Consider the following 18063-nt stretch of genomic DNA (forward strand, 5'->3'; position numbering starts at 1 on the left):
ATTTCACCCAGTGCAACGGGACGGCTCATTGATTTTAATAGTGTCTGGACAACAAGAGCTCTATGGCCCAGAGCAATAAGCTACTGTATATCAGACTACTTTGGCTATGCAGATAATGCTTCTTAGTAAGATTCTTCATTGTCGGTTTTGGTCTTTTCACTGGGTTTTTAACAATAAAAAAAAATATAGAATATTGATTTATTTTTTATGATGCGGCTGTGCATCTCTTCTAAATATTGTTTTAATTTTCCACATCACCTGAAACGGCATTATATGTAATCTGCTATGAATTACATCCAGACACTGGGAGATGAAACAATATAATCTAGAGAAACTTGAAATGGATTTAGTGGTTCGTATAATAGTGACATTATAAGTTTTTCTCACGTGTATCACTCAAGAGTAATAGTGGAAACTAGAGAGCTTTGCTCGTACAGCCTGTGTGTGAATCTGGATACATATGGCATACTGTACATATGCACTCTATGCACAGCAGGGAGGAGGGCTGTCGCAGCCTGTCACTGTGCTCTAGGGCTTCACCGACATGAGTGTCACCTTCATGAAGGAGCGTGAAAGCTGTTTCCTCTGCAGAGGATTCTTCAGACCGTTGCTCTGATTTCCGTGGCAGAACAGAGGAGTTAACGCAAACGCTTGTGGATTGTTGTCATCTGCTGTACGCTTCATCAATCACCTGTGAACGCCAAAATCCAGGAGAAAACAATTCCTGCATTGTTAGCAGAATCAATAAATCCACCAAGTCAAATTAACAACAAGGACATTAATCCATTAATGAGTTTCTAATACTAATTACACCTGCAAAAATGTGCAAATGGCTTCTGACAACTTAATTAGTTGCAAATGACACATGTGAGCAGGAGTAAGAAGATAGTGATGTTTTGGTATCCAAGTGTAAATTCTGCTTCTGAACAAAAATAATATTCAGTTTCAGAATTAAATATTTTGTTGTGCTTTCGATATTTAGAAAATTAAGAGTTTGTGGATATAAAAGACTGCAAAAAAGTCACTTTGTCTGCTGTTCTTTCAAAACCATTCTCCATACAGCTGTAGATAGTACAACATATTAAATAATTAATAATAATCTATTCACAGAGCTGAAACTTGTTCTATTCTCTTCTTAAAGACCTGACTCAGGAGAGGAGTCACTGCTGACGTGGGCGGGCGTCTGTGGTAAAAGGCTCCTGCGTCTCAAAGCTCCGCTCGTTGTTGCTGTACGCTGCTCATGATGAACTTTGTGATGGATAGATGCTTCCACTGGAAAATGAACATCAGAGGAGCCCGTTTGCGTGTGATGAGGCTGCTTCTCTGTTCCCTTTTGTCCTCCCTGACTGCTACTCACTGTCAGCACGGCCCTGTAACTCTGATGAGCAAAATGTGAGTCACAGCAAACAGGCTTTTATTAATGAATCTGTTTAGGGGTATTAATTAGCTTGGTTTATTTTGGACATGACATTCATTGTGAGACTATCTGAGTAAGATAAGACAGAACACAAATTTAGAAAAGTCAGGATAAATAAGTTGTAAATCTTTTAAAATGTAAAGCACAGTTGTACATCATCAAAAATACTTTAAGTATTGAATCATCGTTAAAATACTTTCATTGTCTTACATTACAGAATTTACAATTGTGGTGCATCCCGAACTTTTCCTTAATTTCAATAATACATTGTTTCACAAGTAATCCATCTGTAGTGTTTCAGTCGACGTGGCTCTCTCTGGCAGGGTGTGAATGCTGGGTGGAAAGTTACACGGCAATGCTTAGCTCTGTGGTGAAGTTGTACTGAAACTGCAAGAGAAGGACGAGGAGAAAAAAAAGTACACGCTGATCAATACATTTTTTTTTATCAAAGCAGGACAAAATTCTAATCAACCTGCATCATCTTAATGATTAATACCAAATAAATTAACAAAAAAAAGTATAAAATGCTTATAAAATGAAACTGAGAACCACCACAGTAATGTAAGCAACTCTCTGAAGGTTATTAACTGATATTAAGATATATACTATAGATGAAAAAAAAGTATTGATAAAATGTTATTCCCCTACTTTGAAACTACAGGCCTAAAATTACACCGACAGGAAGATTGAGAAAATACAAATAAACACTGCCCCCTTCTGGCATGGCATGGATATGACATGTGGACAACGTTCTTAAAGGCAGGAAAGTGTGTCATTTTTGCCGTTACATTGATTCTATGTCATGATTTTAACTCCCTCCTATTGTAAAATATTTGGTACCATATTGAGAAGAACCTTTTCTCCTATATTGGCACAAACCCAAATATAAGAAATGGAGTAACATGCTAGGTCAAAGGAAACGCCAGATCGTTTTTGGCCTTGATACAGACCTACAGACCTACAGCCCATAACGGGACATATCCACATTAATATTATTTCTTTGTCAATGTTATTACAAAATTCAGTGCTTCTACTATCAGTTACATTTCCTTTGGATCCACAGCAAACTCTGGCCTCAAGTTACTTCACATAACAATAATTTCACTCCGAGAGGTATACAGATGTTAAAGAGTGTGGAAAAGAGTGCACTGGTATTGGATTGGTATCAGAGGTACTGGGACCGGTATTGGCAGAGATGAAGTTGGATCGGCATTCCCCAAAAACATTAGCAGTTCCCAGAAATACTTAGACATATAACTTAATATAATCAATTTTCCAAAATCTATTATATAAATCATATCTTTAATAAATGATCAAAAGAAAAAAAGTTCCTAAGTAAAGTGACTATAACAAATGAATAATCTACAATAATAAAAAGCATAATTTTTGATTAGATGATGGTCAAACTGTAACACAATAATAACACATAATGATTTTGTGTTGGGAGCAGTTTTGTGACACACAGTGGTGCCCAAGTTAGACAGTTGTATTACTGCAGAACAGCACTAGGTGATGCTGTATGATCACTGAAATAAGTTTCCAAATCTCCAACAGAAGCCACGGAGCCACGATGGCTCAGACCGCGTTCTCGATCAAAATACCACCTTCCCTGATTCTCATCTACTTGAGGGGAAAGCTGCAAGTTACCCAGAACCTGTCACATATCACAAGCCTGTTAGTTGTGAAGAAATTCAGCCCCCCACCACACAAAAATTCAGTCTCAACATCTGGCACAGTAAATAAATAATCCCGTGTGCACGTGTGTGTGTGTGTGTGTGTGTATGATGGATGGGGGAATGGGGTGTTATCAGGGAGAGCATGTATCAATGTCTGCCAGTTTTATACACAGGCTGACAGGACAGTGACACACTAGAACATGGGCGGCAGTCACCCAGACGAGCAGAGCTTCATTTCCTGTCCCTGCTCCACTGCCAAAAATATGTGACATGTTGTCTTCATTAATTCCACCTCTATTTGGAGCTCTCCCTCTCACACCTCTCACGTACCCCCTGTACACTACTGTCCTTCCATACATTCACATGGCAACACACACAAGCAATGCACAGGCACAGAAATACACACGCACACCAATAACTCCCCACAAACACTGAACGCCCATCATGCATAGGTGCTAATGAAAATCTTGTCATGTGTGCATTTCCACTCTAGCATACTCCCTCTGAAAATCATTAGCCAGCCGCCAACAACATTTTTCAGCAGAGCAAACTACATAAAGATGTCACTTTAAATCGCGTACTAATTAACACTTAAAAAGACACAAATTAGATATGCGTGGCTAAAAGCAATTATAATATCCGCAAGTTTTGTGAGTCATTTGGGAAATGAAAAGAATGCCTAATTGCTGGAACCAACATCATCCGAGACATGGCTTAAGTGATGCCTGTTAGGAAATGGTCTTATCTACAACTGTGGCTGTGATTACAACAGTTTTCCTCAATTACATGTGCATATGTATAATTCTTGATATTACATCTCTTTCATGAATCTATATTTTTTAATGGGTTTAGAAAGAGGCAATTAGGTTTCTGTGTCGAAAGCGCCTCCAGTTTCTGAAGAGAGTTTAAAAAAAACTCCAGTTAAGCACAGACAGCGACCTCTTTTGGACAACAGAAGAAGGAAACGCTCAGCAATATTCAGAAAACTATTGCACCAATTCTTTCTAAAAAGAGCTTTTTCTGACATTCTATATTGTTACTTTCTGGCTTTATATACTGAGAATGAGCTGCTACTTCTGCAGAGGCCTGGAGTACAGAAACCATTGTGGTCATTAGATTTATAGTGTAACATTGATAGAGGAAAAACAAGCAAAACTAGACAAAGAAAAGAAAGAAATACAATAATTCAGACATGCATCACTTTCTAAAAGAAACACCGCTGCTGTCCAGCATGTTTGAGAGAAAATCACTGACTATATTTCCCTCCTTGTTCTGCAGATATCTGTGTGGGATAATAATAACAGGAGAGAAGTAAAAATAACACAATGGTGAGGGATGTTTCCACTTGGAAACTAATTATCAAGCTAAGCTGTGACTTCATCCTCATCAGCCTGGCCCCACCATTAATCTTGTGCTGTCGTCCACTTCACTAAATCCTGTGTGTTACACTATCTCACATTTACTTCATCAGCTCCAGCGTGGCTGTAATTAATGATTTCTCATGTCCCTTCCCTTCCCCAGCTCAGCTCACCATGTGTCCTCCTGCTAATCACGCTCTCCGAGAAAGGAGAGGAGAGAAGGAAGGGAAAAAAAAAAAAGACAAGAGCATATAGGATGAGCAGCCAGCCTGTCTCCACCCTGGAAAACACACACACATACACATACATGCCATTAATACCTTCGCTGACAATGAGCTTCATTCAGATGACCATATGACAAGATGGCGACTCTGTGTGATTTGGATAGTATGTGACAGAAGACAGAGGCAGAGTGCAGAACAGACACCCGGTTTGATGAGGGAGTGTTTGCTCTGTAACACATCTCAAACCCAACAGCACCTGTTCTTTTACAGTGGTCTGTCACTTCCTGGCAGTTCTGATACCAAGATACCGTGCTAATGAGAGAGAAGGGGGGTTGTCACTCTCTTTAAAGCACACGCACACACACACACACACACACACACACACACACACACACACACACACACACGAACCAACTCTTTCTTTCTCTTGCTCACACAAACACACTGCACACAGTTGATTTTCCTCCTACGAATGCCTGCAGGCTACAGTGTTTCATCAGAAATGGGGAGGACTTTGTAGCGCTTTTATTTGCTATGCATGATCTCTAACTTTTTCTGGCTTCTGAAGATGAAGTTGATTGGAAACTTGAAAAGGTAAACGTGCGGAATCTGACCAGAAAAAGCTCCCCGGAGATCTACAGCGCTGTGCAAGGTGCTAGATTGAGCTGTTTGAGAGAAGAATTGGGGAATAAAAGTCAAGTGTTTTGGAACAGAAGATGGCGCTTTTAGGAGAGAATGGCTGCCTAGCCTGGCCATGCTTTTATTCAATTGGGGCTTAGTGGAGCCAACAGGGCCTCGCTGTCTCAGACACTTAATTACAACCCCAAGACCGTTTGCTTTGCATTCTGGGCCAGCGGCGTCAGTGGCAGCCGAGCGTTGCAGCCTCTACTCACTTCCTCCTCGATCTCTGCCAGGGATTTGATCGTAATGCCCATTAAATTGACTTGCTGCATCTGAAATCAAAAGCAGGGAGGAGAAGGAGGGAGAGGAAGAAGAAGAAGAAGAAAAAAAAAACACAAGAAACATGGCGGTTAGGCTCATGGCTAAGTAAGCATGCTTAAAATCTTTAATCCTCTCCCTCTCAGTGTCAATACAAGCGGGGCTATAGTGACAACCGCTGCCAGCCCGCCAAATGGACTGCATTGAGCCAGCTCTGCCTGACTGCACGCATTCATCACTCAGTCTGGAGGACAGGAAAGGAAAGGAAAGGAGAGCAAAGGAAAGGAGAGGAAAGAAAGGAGAGGAGGAGAGGCTAATGGCATGACAATGATGCGGCCCATACTACACAACAGGTTGCAGGACAAGTAGCTGTACAGTAACTTTCATGATCACCCTCACATTATTTGTAATTAAGCACTCGTTATGCATTTGGTCCCTTAGTTTGTCAAAGAATTTTACCTCTTTGGGGTTTTCATAAAACTTCTCAGGGATCACAAAGGGCACATCGTCCAGAGCTGCAAAAAAAGAAAGAAAAAACTAAGTTTAAGGTTGACAAATAAATATATATATTACTCCCTATCCCTGATCCTGAGCATTTCCACAAGACTAAGCGTGGGTTTATAAAACAGCAAAGCTATCAACATCCCCAGCCACCCCGACACCTCCCCTCCCTCCCTCTATGGAGAGAAGATGAAAGGCTTTTTTATTCTGCGCTGTATTTGAGCACCTCCACTCTCTCCTCCAGCCCAGCCCTCTCTCAGCCCTCTTCCAGTTTAATTACTCTTGATTATTCCCGATTCCGTCTTGTCTGAGAGATGTTCACCTCGGAAACAAAGACACGCTCACACAAGGCACAGAAAAGCGGGAAAGAAGAGAAACAAAACATTCACCAGATATCAAATTTGCATGAAAATAAGCCACACTGTTCAGCCGGCAAAAAGTGGATTGAAATGAGGACTTGCCAAGAGCGTGGTGGTATAATTAGCATTTGACCAAACAAACGAGCTTCAACAGAGCTATAATTAAGCAGGCCTGTAATTAAGTGTATGCCCTTTATCATAATGATCGTGGTTAAAATGGTGTGATGGCTGCCAGTTGATTATTAATGGTGTAACCCCGTACTGCATGCATCCTGCACTGGAATCAAGGTGTCACGACTGTCAGGCTAGAGAGCAGCTCTTTGTTTATAAAATACATTAGGGCCCAAATTAACACAGGGTGACAAGGGACACAAAGCCTCTCGTTTCCAGACTGAAGGGAAAACTGCAGCTGCTCGGCTTCATTATAAAACTCCCAAATCTGGAGACAAAAAACTTGCTGCCGTTGGCTTTGACAGGAGCCCCCAAAATATCAAGAGGCCAAGCTTCCAACTGGTGTCCTTTTACCCACAGTCCATCAGGCCTTTGGCACAGGAAAAGGAACTCATAAATGTGAGCCGGAGCTGTTCATGAGTCATCGTTTTGGAACCAACACTCCTTTTGGCCTTTCCTGTTCACAGCAATATTATAAAGTATGAGATTCTAAAATATACCTCACATTGACACTTATGTGACTTGCTTTCCTTTCTTGGTTATTACACAGATCCACGGTTTGGCACTTTCCACACAATTGAAGTAGAATGTGATTTTTGTAATCAAAGCATGACCTTCACACCCGTGACCACAGGGAAGATTATTTAGTTTCTTGGCTTTCAATCACCTCCCTCAGTAGAGCCTGCAGCCCTGCTAGCCGCTCTGTGAGGCTGTACAGCAGTGCTTTCTTTAAGCTAAATGATACAGTCAATAACAACAATAGCAATGCTAACATGCTAATGATAAGGAGGTTAAATGTTTACTAAGTTTAACAAGTTAGTTCCCAATAACTAGCACCACAATTTACAAATACAAATTTTGCCGGTATTCAGTCATTAACCAAAGAATTGAAATGTTGACCTGATGATGGCGCTAGATGAAAATTGAAGGGACTCATAAAGTTATTACCATTCATCTTGAAGGGGACATTAGTGTCTGTACAACAGTCAATTGGAATCCATCCATAAGTTTAAATATTTCACTCAAAACTACAAATATCTTGAAGTACAGTCAGGGAATCACCAAAAGCATCAGGGTTGTGTCTGGGAATCATTGATGTCTGTACAAAATGATATGATAATCCAATAGCTGCTGAGATATTTAAATCTGGGTCAAAGTGGTGGACCATCCCTATAGCCTCTCCACTAGCATGGCTCAAAAAGTGCAAGGAGTGAAAGGATTATCCTTCTTCCTTCAGTGCCCCAGCCTTTACACCCACCTCCCTGTAGCGTCTTTAGATATGTGGCCATCTGAAGCAGCAAACACACCAAGGTGATTGGGTAGGTCCAATGACTTGTTTAAGCTCATAAAAACAAGTGAACAAACATGCACTGCTGTGTCGCTGGGAGCACCATTGCTAGGCAGAGGCAGGCAGGCAGGGAGAATATATTTGAATCAATAGTCAGCAATGGGAAGCCGAGATTGTAGCTGCTGATGGATCTGCGTGGCGCGGACAGATGAATGCAGAGCTGAAGGCCACAGAGTTTCTTTATTGCTCAAGGATTACATTTAAAACCAGGTCTCACTTTGTATTCCACCACCATCTATACTAGAGAGGCTATCTTACATCCAGACAAATGGAGACGCGTGGGAGATGACTTGGTGGTAAGAAATGGATACCATGGAGAAACCCGAAGGTGCAAAGGGCAAAAATAATGTAAATCCAATCTTCTGACCAGGAATCCCACTATGAAGCATGTTCTAGCTGCTCAAATGGCCAGGCTACAGTCCATTAACTCATGATTGTATTGCAGTGTGGGGAATTGGGTAGTTATTTGGCTTTTGGAGTATGTGAGTGCAGTCAATATGAAAACATCTGGCAGGAATTTTGGTACAATGACTATCATGATGATGATGATGATGGTGGTGGCGGTGAGCGCAGAGGTGGCGTTAAGTAAGGAGGACCCTGTGGCTTGAGTGATTGTAGTGTAAAGAACGGAGTCAGCACAGGCCCCGTGTGGATCATTGCCTTATTAATGACTCCGTCAGGTGCGATGAGCAATGGCTGCATTGTCATCTGCAGCCCCTGGGCACAGATGAATGGCTGTTTCAGGGCGGGAAGGGCTCCCTCGTACGCTGGGCTGAGCACTAATCCCTCACTCTTCCATTGTTGGATGCACTGTCACCCAGGACTTCAGCAGCGCCATACATTGCATTTCCAGGATTCTAACAGACATGGCCGTGCGCACGGGCGTACATACACGCACATAAACCACACAGAGTTGCGCTCCGACACTGACTGATGGAAAAATATGCGCGGGTGATCGAGCATACCCCATATTACCTGAACCACAACTCAAGAGTAACACTTTAGGAATGTTGATGAACTTTTATTTTACACTTCACTAATTCAGCAGAATTGCATTGATCTCTGTCTAGTACGATTACTTGGGGTGAATCTGTCTCGCACCTGCATGCGTGAGAAAGTCACAGTCAGGGCGATAATCTGCAAGCGCAAATGAGCATCTATTACAACTTTTTTACTCACGGTTGAGCTGATTTCTATTGTTTAGTACCATAAAATGATAAGACATAATAAGTAAAGTCGCTCAAAAACACGTTAGAGCTTTATTTGGATCCAGCTGTATTTCATATTCCAGTGGATGTTGCCTTTTCTCTTTGTCTAGCCAGGCTAGACATTGCAATACCTTCCCTGTCGGGGTGACTCTCAATTTGAAGCGGATTCTTTATGCAGACCATGGAAATGCTATTCTAGTTGCAGACCCCGCTCTCTGTCACCTCTGCAGATAATGGTGAGTAGATGAACAGAGAGCTGGAGGAGGACCCCCTATGCCCACTCACAGCCCTTAGCCCCTCTCTGACATGAGAAATAGTGCCCAGGCCTGACAGCATCTCGGAGACATATTGTAGTTTATTTTGTCGCCCGGGCATGCCATCTGTGCCATTCCAATAGAGGGAGTGTGTTCAGGCTGCTGCAAGAGAGAGGGCGCGAGGCTCCGGGTCCCTCAGTAGCTCTGCAGCCACGGCAGGTCATTAGTCAAATTGCCTAATGAGAGAGAATACAAATGGCCCCCTACCCTGACAGGAGGAATTTTGGAGGTGTCAGAGCTCCTGACCCGTGCTATGAGAACAGATGATAGCGAGTTGCTATTTTCAGATTCTTTTAATGACTATGGCTCTATGAAACCCATTCTTTTTCTTTTATCTTTTTCAAGCCCTCTAGACAGACGAGTGAAGAAAAATTTCAATGTGTTAGAAAATCTCACTTGCAAAAGTGGAAGTGTAACTTTTAAATTATTTAAATGTTTACTGAGGAGTCAATTAACATTCTAAAACATGGACAACATTGATACTAAAAAAGATCACGTACTGAAATGATGTTGAGGGTTTCCGATTATCTGTTTGTATTCGTTTCTGCCGGCTGTGTGCAGCTTGTTTCCCCACTCTGTGCACGCTTCTGTTGCAATTCTCCTGACAGCAAGTCAGTTAGTTTATACTAAAATATTAATTTAATCTCATCCAAATGTAAACAAATCTGAATGTTTCTAATGCAAAACATCCAGTGGATGAATGTGGCTGAGGCTGCTGCACATTCAGGTTTATGGAGAGAAACTGTGGAGGGAAAACAGAAGAGAAGCAAGGGGAGTGGATCATTTTACACAAGCTTTCTGTTTATCCACTCTTATGAATACTTGTCAAAAGAAACGGTGGGGTATAATCTTACATTTTAACTTATTTTGAAAGGTTTATGAAATGTCATAAATGCACCATCAAACATAGCTAAAAACAATAACTGTAGAAAATGGCCTTTTAAATTTTTACATTGTGTTGAACAGTTCAATTTACATGACAGATAACAAAATGAAAATAAAAATACTTAAATCCAAAAAACAAGAACAATAGACTCAAATGCCATCTACAGTAAAATTTCCCCAACATTAAAACTCAGCTATTTTTTTTGGTTTTCGTTACCAGAGGGATGCAAAATGGCAAGCTTATGCAGAATGACCCACTTACTTTTCCATCTGTGACAAGCAGTCCTTGAAATCTGGTTGTGGGTAGGGAGCCAGAAGGCAGCCCCAGTCGGGCGCTGGTCCATCACTCTTCCAGAAAGTGGGCAGAGCCAGCAACACCTATGGTGAGTTGGCCACAAACACCGCTGCATAACATTATGCACTACAATGCTAAGAGGAGGTGTGTGCATGTGTGATAACTTCTCCAATATGAGCACTGTATATGTCATGTATATATATATATATATATATATATATATATATATATATATATATATATATATATATATATATATATATATATATATATATATATATATATACATATATATATATATATATATATATATACATATATATATATATATATATATATATATATATATATATATATACATATATATAAGAGCTAATTTAAGTACTAAAAGTCTTCAGTGGTCTGGTATAATTACAAAACTTGTATTAACAGTTTCTAAAAGCAGTCCATGCTGGAGAAGCATGAGAGCCCTTCTCGCTGGCTAGGTATTGAAAGCTCTCATGAAATTAAATGGACAATCAGACTTTAATCAGCAGCACAGTGTCTTTTAAGACATTGCCATGGCACTGGCATTGATCCCCAGCTGTGGCTGCTGGTAAATGTGCAGCAGAATGTGTGTATAAATGGGGTACGCCTCTCTGGACAAGTGTAAGAGCTGGCAGAGGGCTGACAGTAAATTGCAAGTGCCGGATGGGACACAGCAGAAGGCACAATTACACAAATCCCCTCTTAATTAGCGGTTCTGTGGGCAAACTAACCCGTAATGATGCGAGGGATGTGGCGAGCCCCAGAAATCCTAACAAGAAACACTCACCAGCACTAGAGACTGGGTCATATGGCCCCGGTTCCCCTCAAGTAGCGACTGACTTGTGATCCGTTTTGATCAGTGCAGCTGCAGGAGACGATTCCCGCGGCGCCCTGCTCCCCACAACCCCTAGCCCTCGCTGAGCTGCTTGCCCTCTGGACTGTGGGTAAAGCAGCAGGCCCTGTGTGGTTGTGGTGGCATTATTAAGTTCTCCATGCTCACAGTACCAGGCAATGTAAAGTGGCATCTCACACGGTGAGTAATGAACTGTGCCAGAGTGGAAGCAGGAGGGATGACAGCCAAAGAGGCCTCCTTGGCAGCCACTAACCTGGGCATCCACCAATTTATCATCCCCTACAACCAATCCACCAATGCTGCGCTGCCATTTGTCATTAATTATGCTAATAAGGACACCATTACTCTCCGGACGAAACAGGCGACTGTTATTAGTATAATGCATTTACAGTTTGATACATATGCATTTGCTTATTGGTTTTACTGTGCGTAGATTGGTGGACTTTGATGAAAGACGTTTTCCATCCCTTAAATAAAATAAGTGAAAGTAGCACTACAGAGGAGCCCAAGACTTTTCTGTACACACTAATTGACTATTATGAAATGACAAAGGAACTATATTATAATAATGCACGATTCCTCGCACCCTCACATAAAAATGGCTCCGTCTATATGTGAAGATGCTGATGTGTATGAACTTTTTCACAGCATGGCTTTAAGCAAACCAGTCTGAGCAGAACTATTTAATAGAGCTTCTGGGAGCCCCAGATGCCCTTTTCCAAAACGACTTCATTCCCAGAATCTCATTGTGCTTTCTAAATCACACCACAGTATGTATTAGAAGATCATTAATTACAAACTTAACAAGTCAGCAGAGCCATTAAAAGATCTTTAAGGCATATTTGACCATAAATCTCCTTAAACTATATTTAATGACTGGATTTTTGTGAAATATTTTTTATCAAGTTCTAATTAGATGTGTGATAACAAACCCTGCTGTACATGGGGCAAACGAGGGAGCTGTGACAGGCCCATCCATTGAGACTGTCCACGTCTGGACACTGAAACTAATGGAGCACTGCTACTATCTCAGGGATGGATAGAAAGCAATGAGGGATGAGACTCCAGAGTCCAGTCTGGCCTGCAAATGCACAGGCCATTTAAAGTCTCGTATTTGACTGCAATAAAGGTCCAGAAATCCTGAGGGCTTCAAGGCTCTAGTCAAAAATTCCATTACGATTCCTTCAGGATTGATCCCCAAATACTTAATGGCACCCTCACACTGGGATCGATCATGTTTCCAAAATAACCTGGATAGTCCAATCTGATTTTTTACTCCGCCAACAGGATTTTCTTAAAAGAGTCATTAACCTGTTAAAATCCCAAACTGCTTTTTGACCCAGGAGACAGAATCCACATAAAAAAAAAAAAACTTTGATTTCTATATTGTGTTTGGCTCTGGTCTCTTGAATGTAATTTCCTAACAAATTAGACTACAGTGCTTTTTCAAACGTTTTCAGATCAGAAATTCTTAAGAATTAAGACAACTTTTAAATTTTGTATTCTTAAAAATACACACACAAACTCCAAAATCACAAAAAACTGTTTGTCTGAACACGTGTCCAATTTAAGTTATTCCATGATCCAAGCTTTTCTTCACAAGGAAACAAAGCTTTTATGAGTCTTTTTAGTTTAGTTTTTACTTCTTTTTTAGTTCTGACTAACTTGCACTCAATGATACCGACAATAACTCGTAAAATCTCTTCCCTTCTTTTATAAAATCTTTTGAGCATTGATTTTTGTTCTTAGCATGCTGATTTTTGTCCAAATGTTGAAACTATGTTCCTATTTGAATACGGAAAATGCATGAACAGCTCAAACCTAATATTAAATTTAATCATAATTATAATTTATAAGCCATCAAATTGTAAGAAGAAATATGGCAGTCCTTCATATCATGAGTTGCTGAGAGTAGTAAACAGTTTGAGGACGTGTGTGTGAGTCTACATTAGGTGTAAATACTATGTTCCTGCTGAACCCCCCTCCCTCTCTGTTCCGCCTTTTGCTGACCAGGGGAATTAAGAAGCAAAACGAGGGTTTTAAGAGCGTTCCTTTCATGTCTTGATGTAAGCTTTGGCATTACTTCAGACATCAAGATCGGTTTCATAGAAATCCCATTCCATCTAAAGTAAAAGCTCGGCAGTAAATCTGCCGATACTCCCCCATAACACTTCCATAAATGATTCATTCAGCTCGGTTTAGCTGATGCAAAACAGAATGTTAGTGAGTTGTGGATGGAGCCAGAGCTGCGAGTGGAGGACTAACCTCGCTGCTTAGTAATTTCATCAATCTGTGGGAGAGAAAGAGAGGAGAAAAGAGAAAGAAGAGAACGGCGTACACTATAATAACTTTTGTGTCACTATCCAGAGGTCGTGTTTTTTAATCCCTCAGCCTAAAGAATTGTGTTATTCTAAAATATAACCCCAGCGGTGCAGAAGCAGTTGAGATCTATCACGGTTTGAGATAAGAGCCGGCTGATCGCCTCCCTCTGCACAGCCTCGCCTAGAACTACACAGGGAGATAAGATGGAACTTTTGTTTGAAACCTGATGAGAACCCTCTTAATGAAAGTGCGGCGCCAAAAATAATCTTTTTTCTCCATGTTAGTCAATCAAGAAATGGTGTAGCTGGGGGAAAAAAGAGGAGAAATAAAGTAATTTTGCATAATCAGTGAGCACCATCTGGAACAATTAACCAAATTCCACAGAACTCAGAGGATCAGTCATATTGGCTTATTAAAGATCCAGAATTATACAAGTAATAAATCCTTGGAAAAACGAAGCGCACCCCTGCCTGTCACGACTATTTTAACTTCAAATACAGTGGAATACTTGATAAGGCTGAAAAGAGGAGATTAATATATGCAAATTATGTCGAGCATTTAAAAGCCCCCCAACAACTGTCCCGTTTTTTTTCTGTCTCTTATTACAGGGCTTTATGTTTTATTCATACACCAACTCACCTGTCATTTCATAAGCTATAATATTATGAGGGTATTATTAAACAGCATAAAGTGGAGCTTTAATTGGAAAGCTCCATTGCATTTTCCAATTATTTGCAGCAAATTAAAAGCAGATGCACATAGTTTAATAAGAATTCCAATATTGTTTCCTGAAAATCAAAAATCACTGTCATTCTGCCAAGATATTTTGCAAACCCAAGTTAATTTTGAGCCTCCTCTTTTTTCCTCCTCCTCCTCTGAAGGATGAACTGTCTCGTGTCTGTTAATTGAAGTTCCTCTAATGGATAGGGAAATAATTGCTCTCCATATTATGTTAGATCAGGGCCAATGTCAGGATTTATTTTTGATTAATGCAATAGATATGCAAATGTATTACTTTTTATTACGTTTACCTTCTTATCAGCTGGATGTCTGCTGAATACTATATGTTGTTCTGTAGGTAATGATGAGAGAGTCTATTTTAGGGCTTCAGACTTTCTTCAACACTATCACATTTATTTTCTATCAAACATATGCTTTTTAGACACATGAAGACACATTTCATGAAGGCACGTTTAATTACCTTTAAACTTCCTGCTTTCCTGTCAACGTATGAAGAACAGACCTAATTGGCAAAGGGACTTGGCGTGGATCAAAGCAACGTGGTGAAGAAAAGCAAAAGGTTGGCGCTGCTATGAAAACTTGATAACTTTTCAAATGAGCTTGAACTGTCAAGTGGAAAAAAAGGGCTGCAAAATAAATGTGAATTAGTTTTTAATATTCTGGTAATAAATGTCAAAGCTCCTGCGCATCACATCTGTACATGATGTGACTGCGGATGACAGATTTCCCAGACATGTTACCTCTCCTCCCCTCAACTCACTCTTTTTTTTTTTCAGCTCGGGTTTTTGTTTTGTTGGGAAGTGACGGAGGGTTTAATCAAGAAAGCAGGCAATTCATCAATCCTAAAGAAGGCGCCTGTACAACCCTGACAGAGCGCACATGGTTTTAGACCAACTCGAACCTGGCCAGCTGTCAGCCCACACACACGCGTGCACAAGCAGACACCCACGCAGCCACACACACATACACGCGCACACACACACACACACACGCATACGCCAGAGCTACCACCCCTAACAATTAACACAAATAGGCTGTCGGCAACGACCTCACACTTGGTCCGTGGGCTATCACATTGTTAATGAAGGCGAGTTGCGTTCTCTCACATTCACCGTGGGATGCTGTAAAGCCTGACGAGTACACAGTCTCAAGAAATAAAGCCATTATCCTCTCTTCTTTAAAAATCATGCAGGGACACATGAAGGTAGAGGCTGCACAGCTGCAAAGGACAGTTTTCTGGAGATAAAGGATGACTGCTGGCAACACACTGTACAGTATGTGCATGTTCTTCACTGTCACTCAAACCCTGTCCCAGCGGAGGAGTCGCACACCCAATGCCACAAACCACTCAGCTGTGTGTTAATGTCTGCTCCTTCAGGGCCACACTTGTCTTCACTAACTTATAATGTGACAGTCATAGCAACAAAATTATGTATTAATTTCTTGTCAATTACATGCTTTTTTTATGTCGGCATAAAAAATATAAAGAAAAAAGAAAAAAAGGCTTAGAATTTAGAGACTTTAAAATTTGAATTTGTTTTCATATTTAAACATTTCCTTATGCAGTTCTATCATGTGCACTTCAGCAATTGTTTAATACCTAGGCTTGTATTAAAAAGGCAGGGTGTACCATGGCCATAGCCTGGCTGTGCCTCTGCATGAGCAGCAGGAGGAATCCTCACCACATGGTGTCTCTCTCCAGCTGGATAAAAACCTGCCTGCCTCGCTCACCTCGTGTGGATCACACGCTCTTTAAGGCTAGAGCGCCTCAGCCGGCTCTGACTCCATGGCTCTGAGGCTGTCATAGCTAAGCTCTGCTTCCTAACGAATTAGCCTGTCTTCTGTTTTAGTCCCGGAGCATTGTACTATTGCAGAGTTTCTCTCCTTGACTAAGAGAAGGGAATCCGTCCGGTGCAATGCATGGTATACGCGTATGTAAGTATGGCATGTGACGGATCATCTTTGACAGCTTTTAAATGTTCTCTTGAGTGTAATGCCAAGCTCCTCTGGGAAGTCACGTTCGCTCAGATAAGCAAACCTCTATGCAGTATCCATCACTGAGGAGATCTAGAGCGTTTGTAGATCAAGTACCAGAAGTGATACCTTTATGTACACGTGGAGACTATGTTCAGTGTACATAGAGAGCATAAGTAAGTATTGAACCTCTTCTCCAAATATTTGGAGCTTTTCCTTCCAGTGAGAGATGATAAAAGTAAGCAGTTTTACAACCTAATGCATCTTGGGCAAACTATTAAATCCCTTTAATTGTCTACAGTGAAGTCATGAATGATACTGAATTGCATACATGTAAAATGTGAGATCATTTACCCGTCATGGTGTAGTTCCCACTGCTCTGGTGCTCATAGTCCGGCCTGCTCGTGGTCCTCTTGCTGGGAGAAAGAAAGAAACAATATTGTATTGATCATCATGATAAAAACATACAAAATGAATGTAAACTTTGTATTTGACAGGGACAATTATGTTCCAAGACACATTGCTCAGACATTAAAGTACAACACAAGAGAATATATTTAGCATGGAAACTCCCTCCTTACACAAAGGCTTTTTTTTATCTAAAAACAAAACCAAGCACTGAAACACCAGGATGGATCTAAGGGGTGAAATATGGTAAAAGTTACACTGTGCCTCAGCTGCCCGGGGGCTTGAACAGACCTTTACCGGGGGATTGGGGCAGCATCTTGTAAATTCTGGAGGAACTGAAAGATTCCATTATTCAAGGGAAGTCTTGTTTTTTTACCGTTTCATGGCCTTGTATTACAGAAAACAGCACAGAATGCACTTTGTGGGCAGTTGAAGTTAACAAACCATATAAGATTGAAATCCTCATCAATCAAGCTATCATGAATTACACCCTGTGACTCACCCCTACGGATCGATAAATCCACAGCAAGCAGGGGGGAAAAAAAATAATAATTCACAGCTTCGAGAGAGCTGCATAACATGACATGCTCTGAAGGTAAAATGAGCTCCGGGATTGCATTATAAAACAAATGATCTTATAATGATAATGCAATGTAGTTGGCCGATATCATTAAAAAAGAGAATCGCTTTGATTGGAGGACACGCCGGCGTAAGAGCTTGTTGTTGAAGACAAAGAACAAGGTAGATCAGAAGAATAAAAATAATTTATGAAAAGACAACAGAGCGAGCAGGTGTGAAGTTGCAAATAATGAAGTGTGTTCTGTGTATCATGTTCTGTATTTGGCCTGTTTATGGAAAACATAATAATTCTTATGTGGGGGTGTAAAATCAAAAACCTTGAAATTTAAGACTAAAGGCAGATCTGCATATTACGTGAGAGCTGCGCATGAGTTGTGGCTTTCAAAGCCTTATCTCTCCGGATGAGATAAATAAATGCAATAATTTCCATCAAGAGCAATAAAACAAGACTTCTGACAGGCTGT

At 40.8% G+C, this 18063-nt stretch overlaps 1 protein-coding gene across 1 annotated transcript in view; it reads right to left on the bottom strand.

Annotated features, from left to right (window-relative positions):
* Positions 1–1429: 1429 nt before the first annotated feature.
* The window catches only part of mvb12bb (multivesicular body subunit 12Bb), a 31709-nt gene continuing 15075 nt past the window's right edge, over positions 1430–18063 (bottom strand). Inside the window, exons 7-10 of the mRNA XM_068703610.1 lie at positions 16967–17028; positions 6074–6129; positions 5569–5628; positions 1430–1804 (exon numbers count right to left, since the gene is read on the bottom strand). Coding sequence (XP_068559711.1) covers positions 1763–1804; positions 5569–5628; positions 6074–6129; positions 16967–17028 — 220 coding nt within the window. The 3' untranslated portion in view covers positions 1430–1762. The remainder of the gene's footprint in view (positions 1805–5568; positions 5629–6073; positions 6130–16966; positions 17029–18063) is intronic.

Source organism: Cebidichthys violaceus, unplaced genomic scaffold (assembly GCF_023349555.1).
Source record: "Cebidichthys violaceus isolate CVI_PGR_0920_01 unplaced genomic scaffold, fCebVio1.0.p SCAF_9, whole genome shotgun sequence".
Taxonomy (NCBI): domain Eukaryota; kingdom Metazoa; phylum Chordata; class Actinopteri; order Perciformes; family Stichaeidae; genus Cebidichthys; species Cebidichthys violaceus.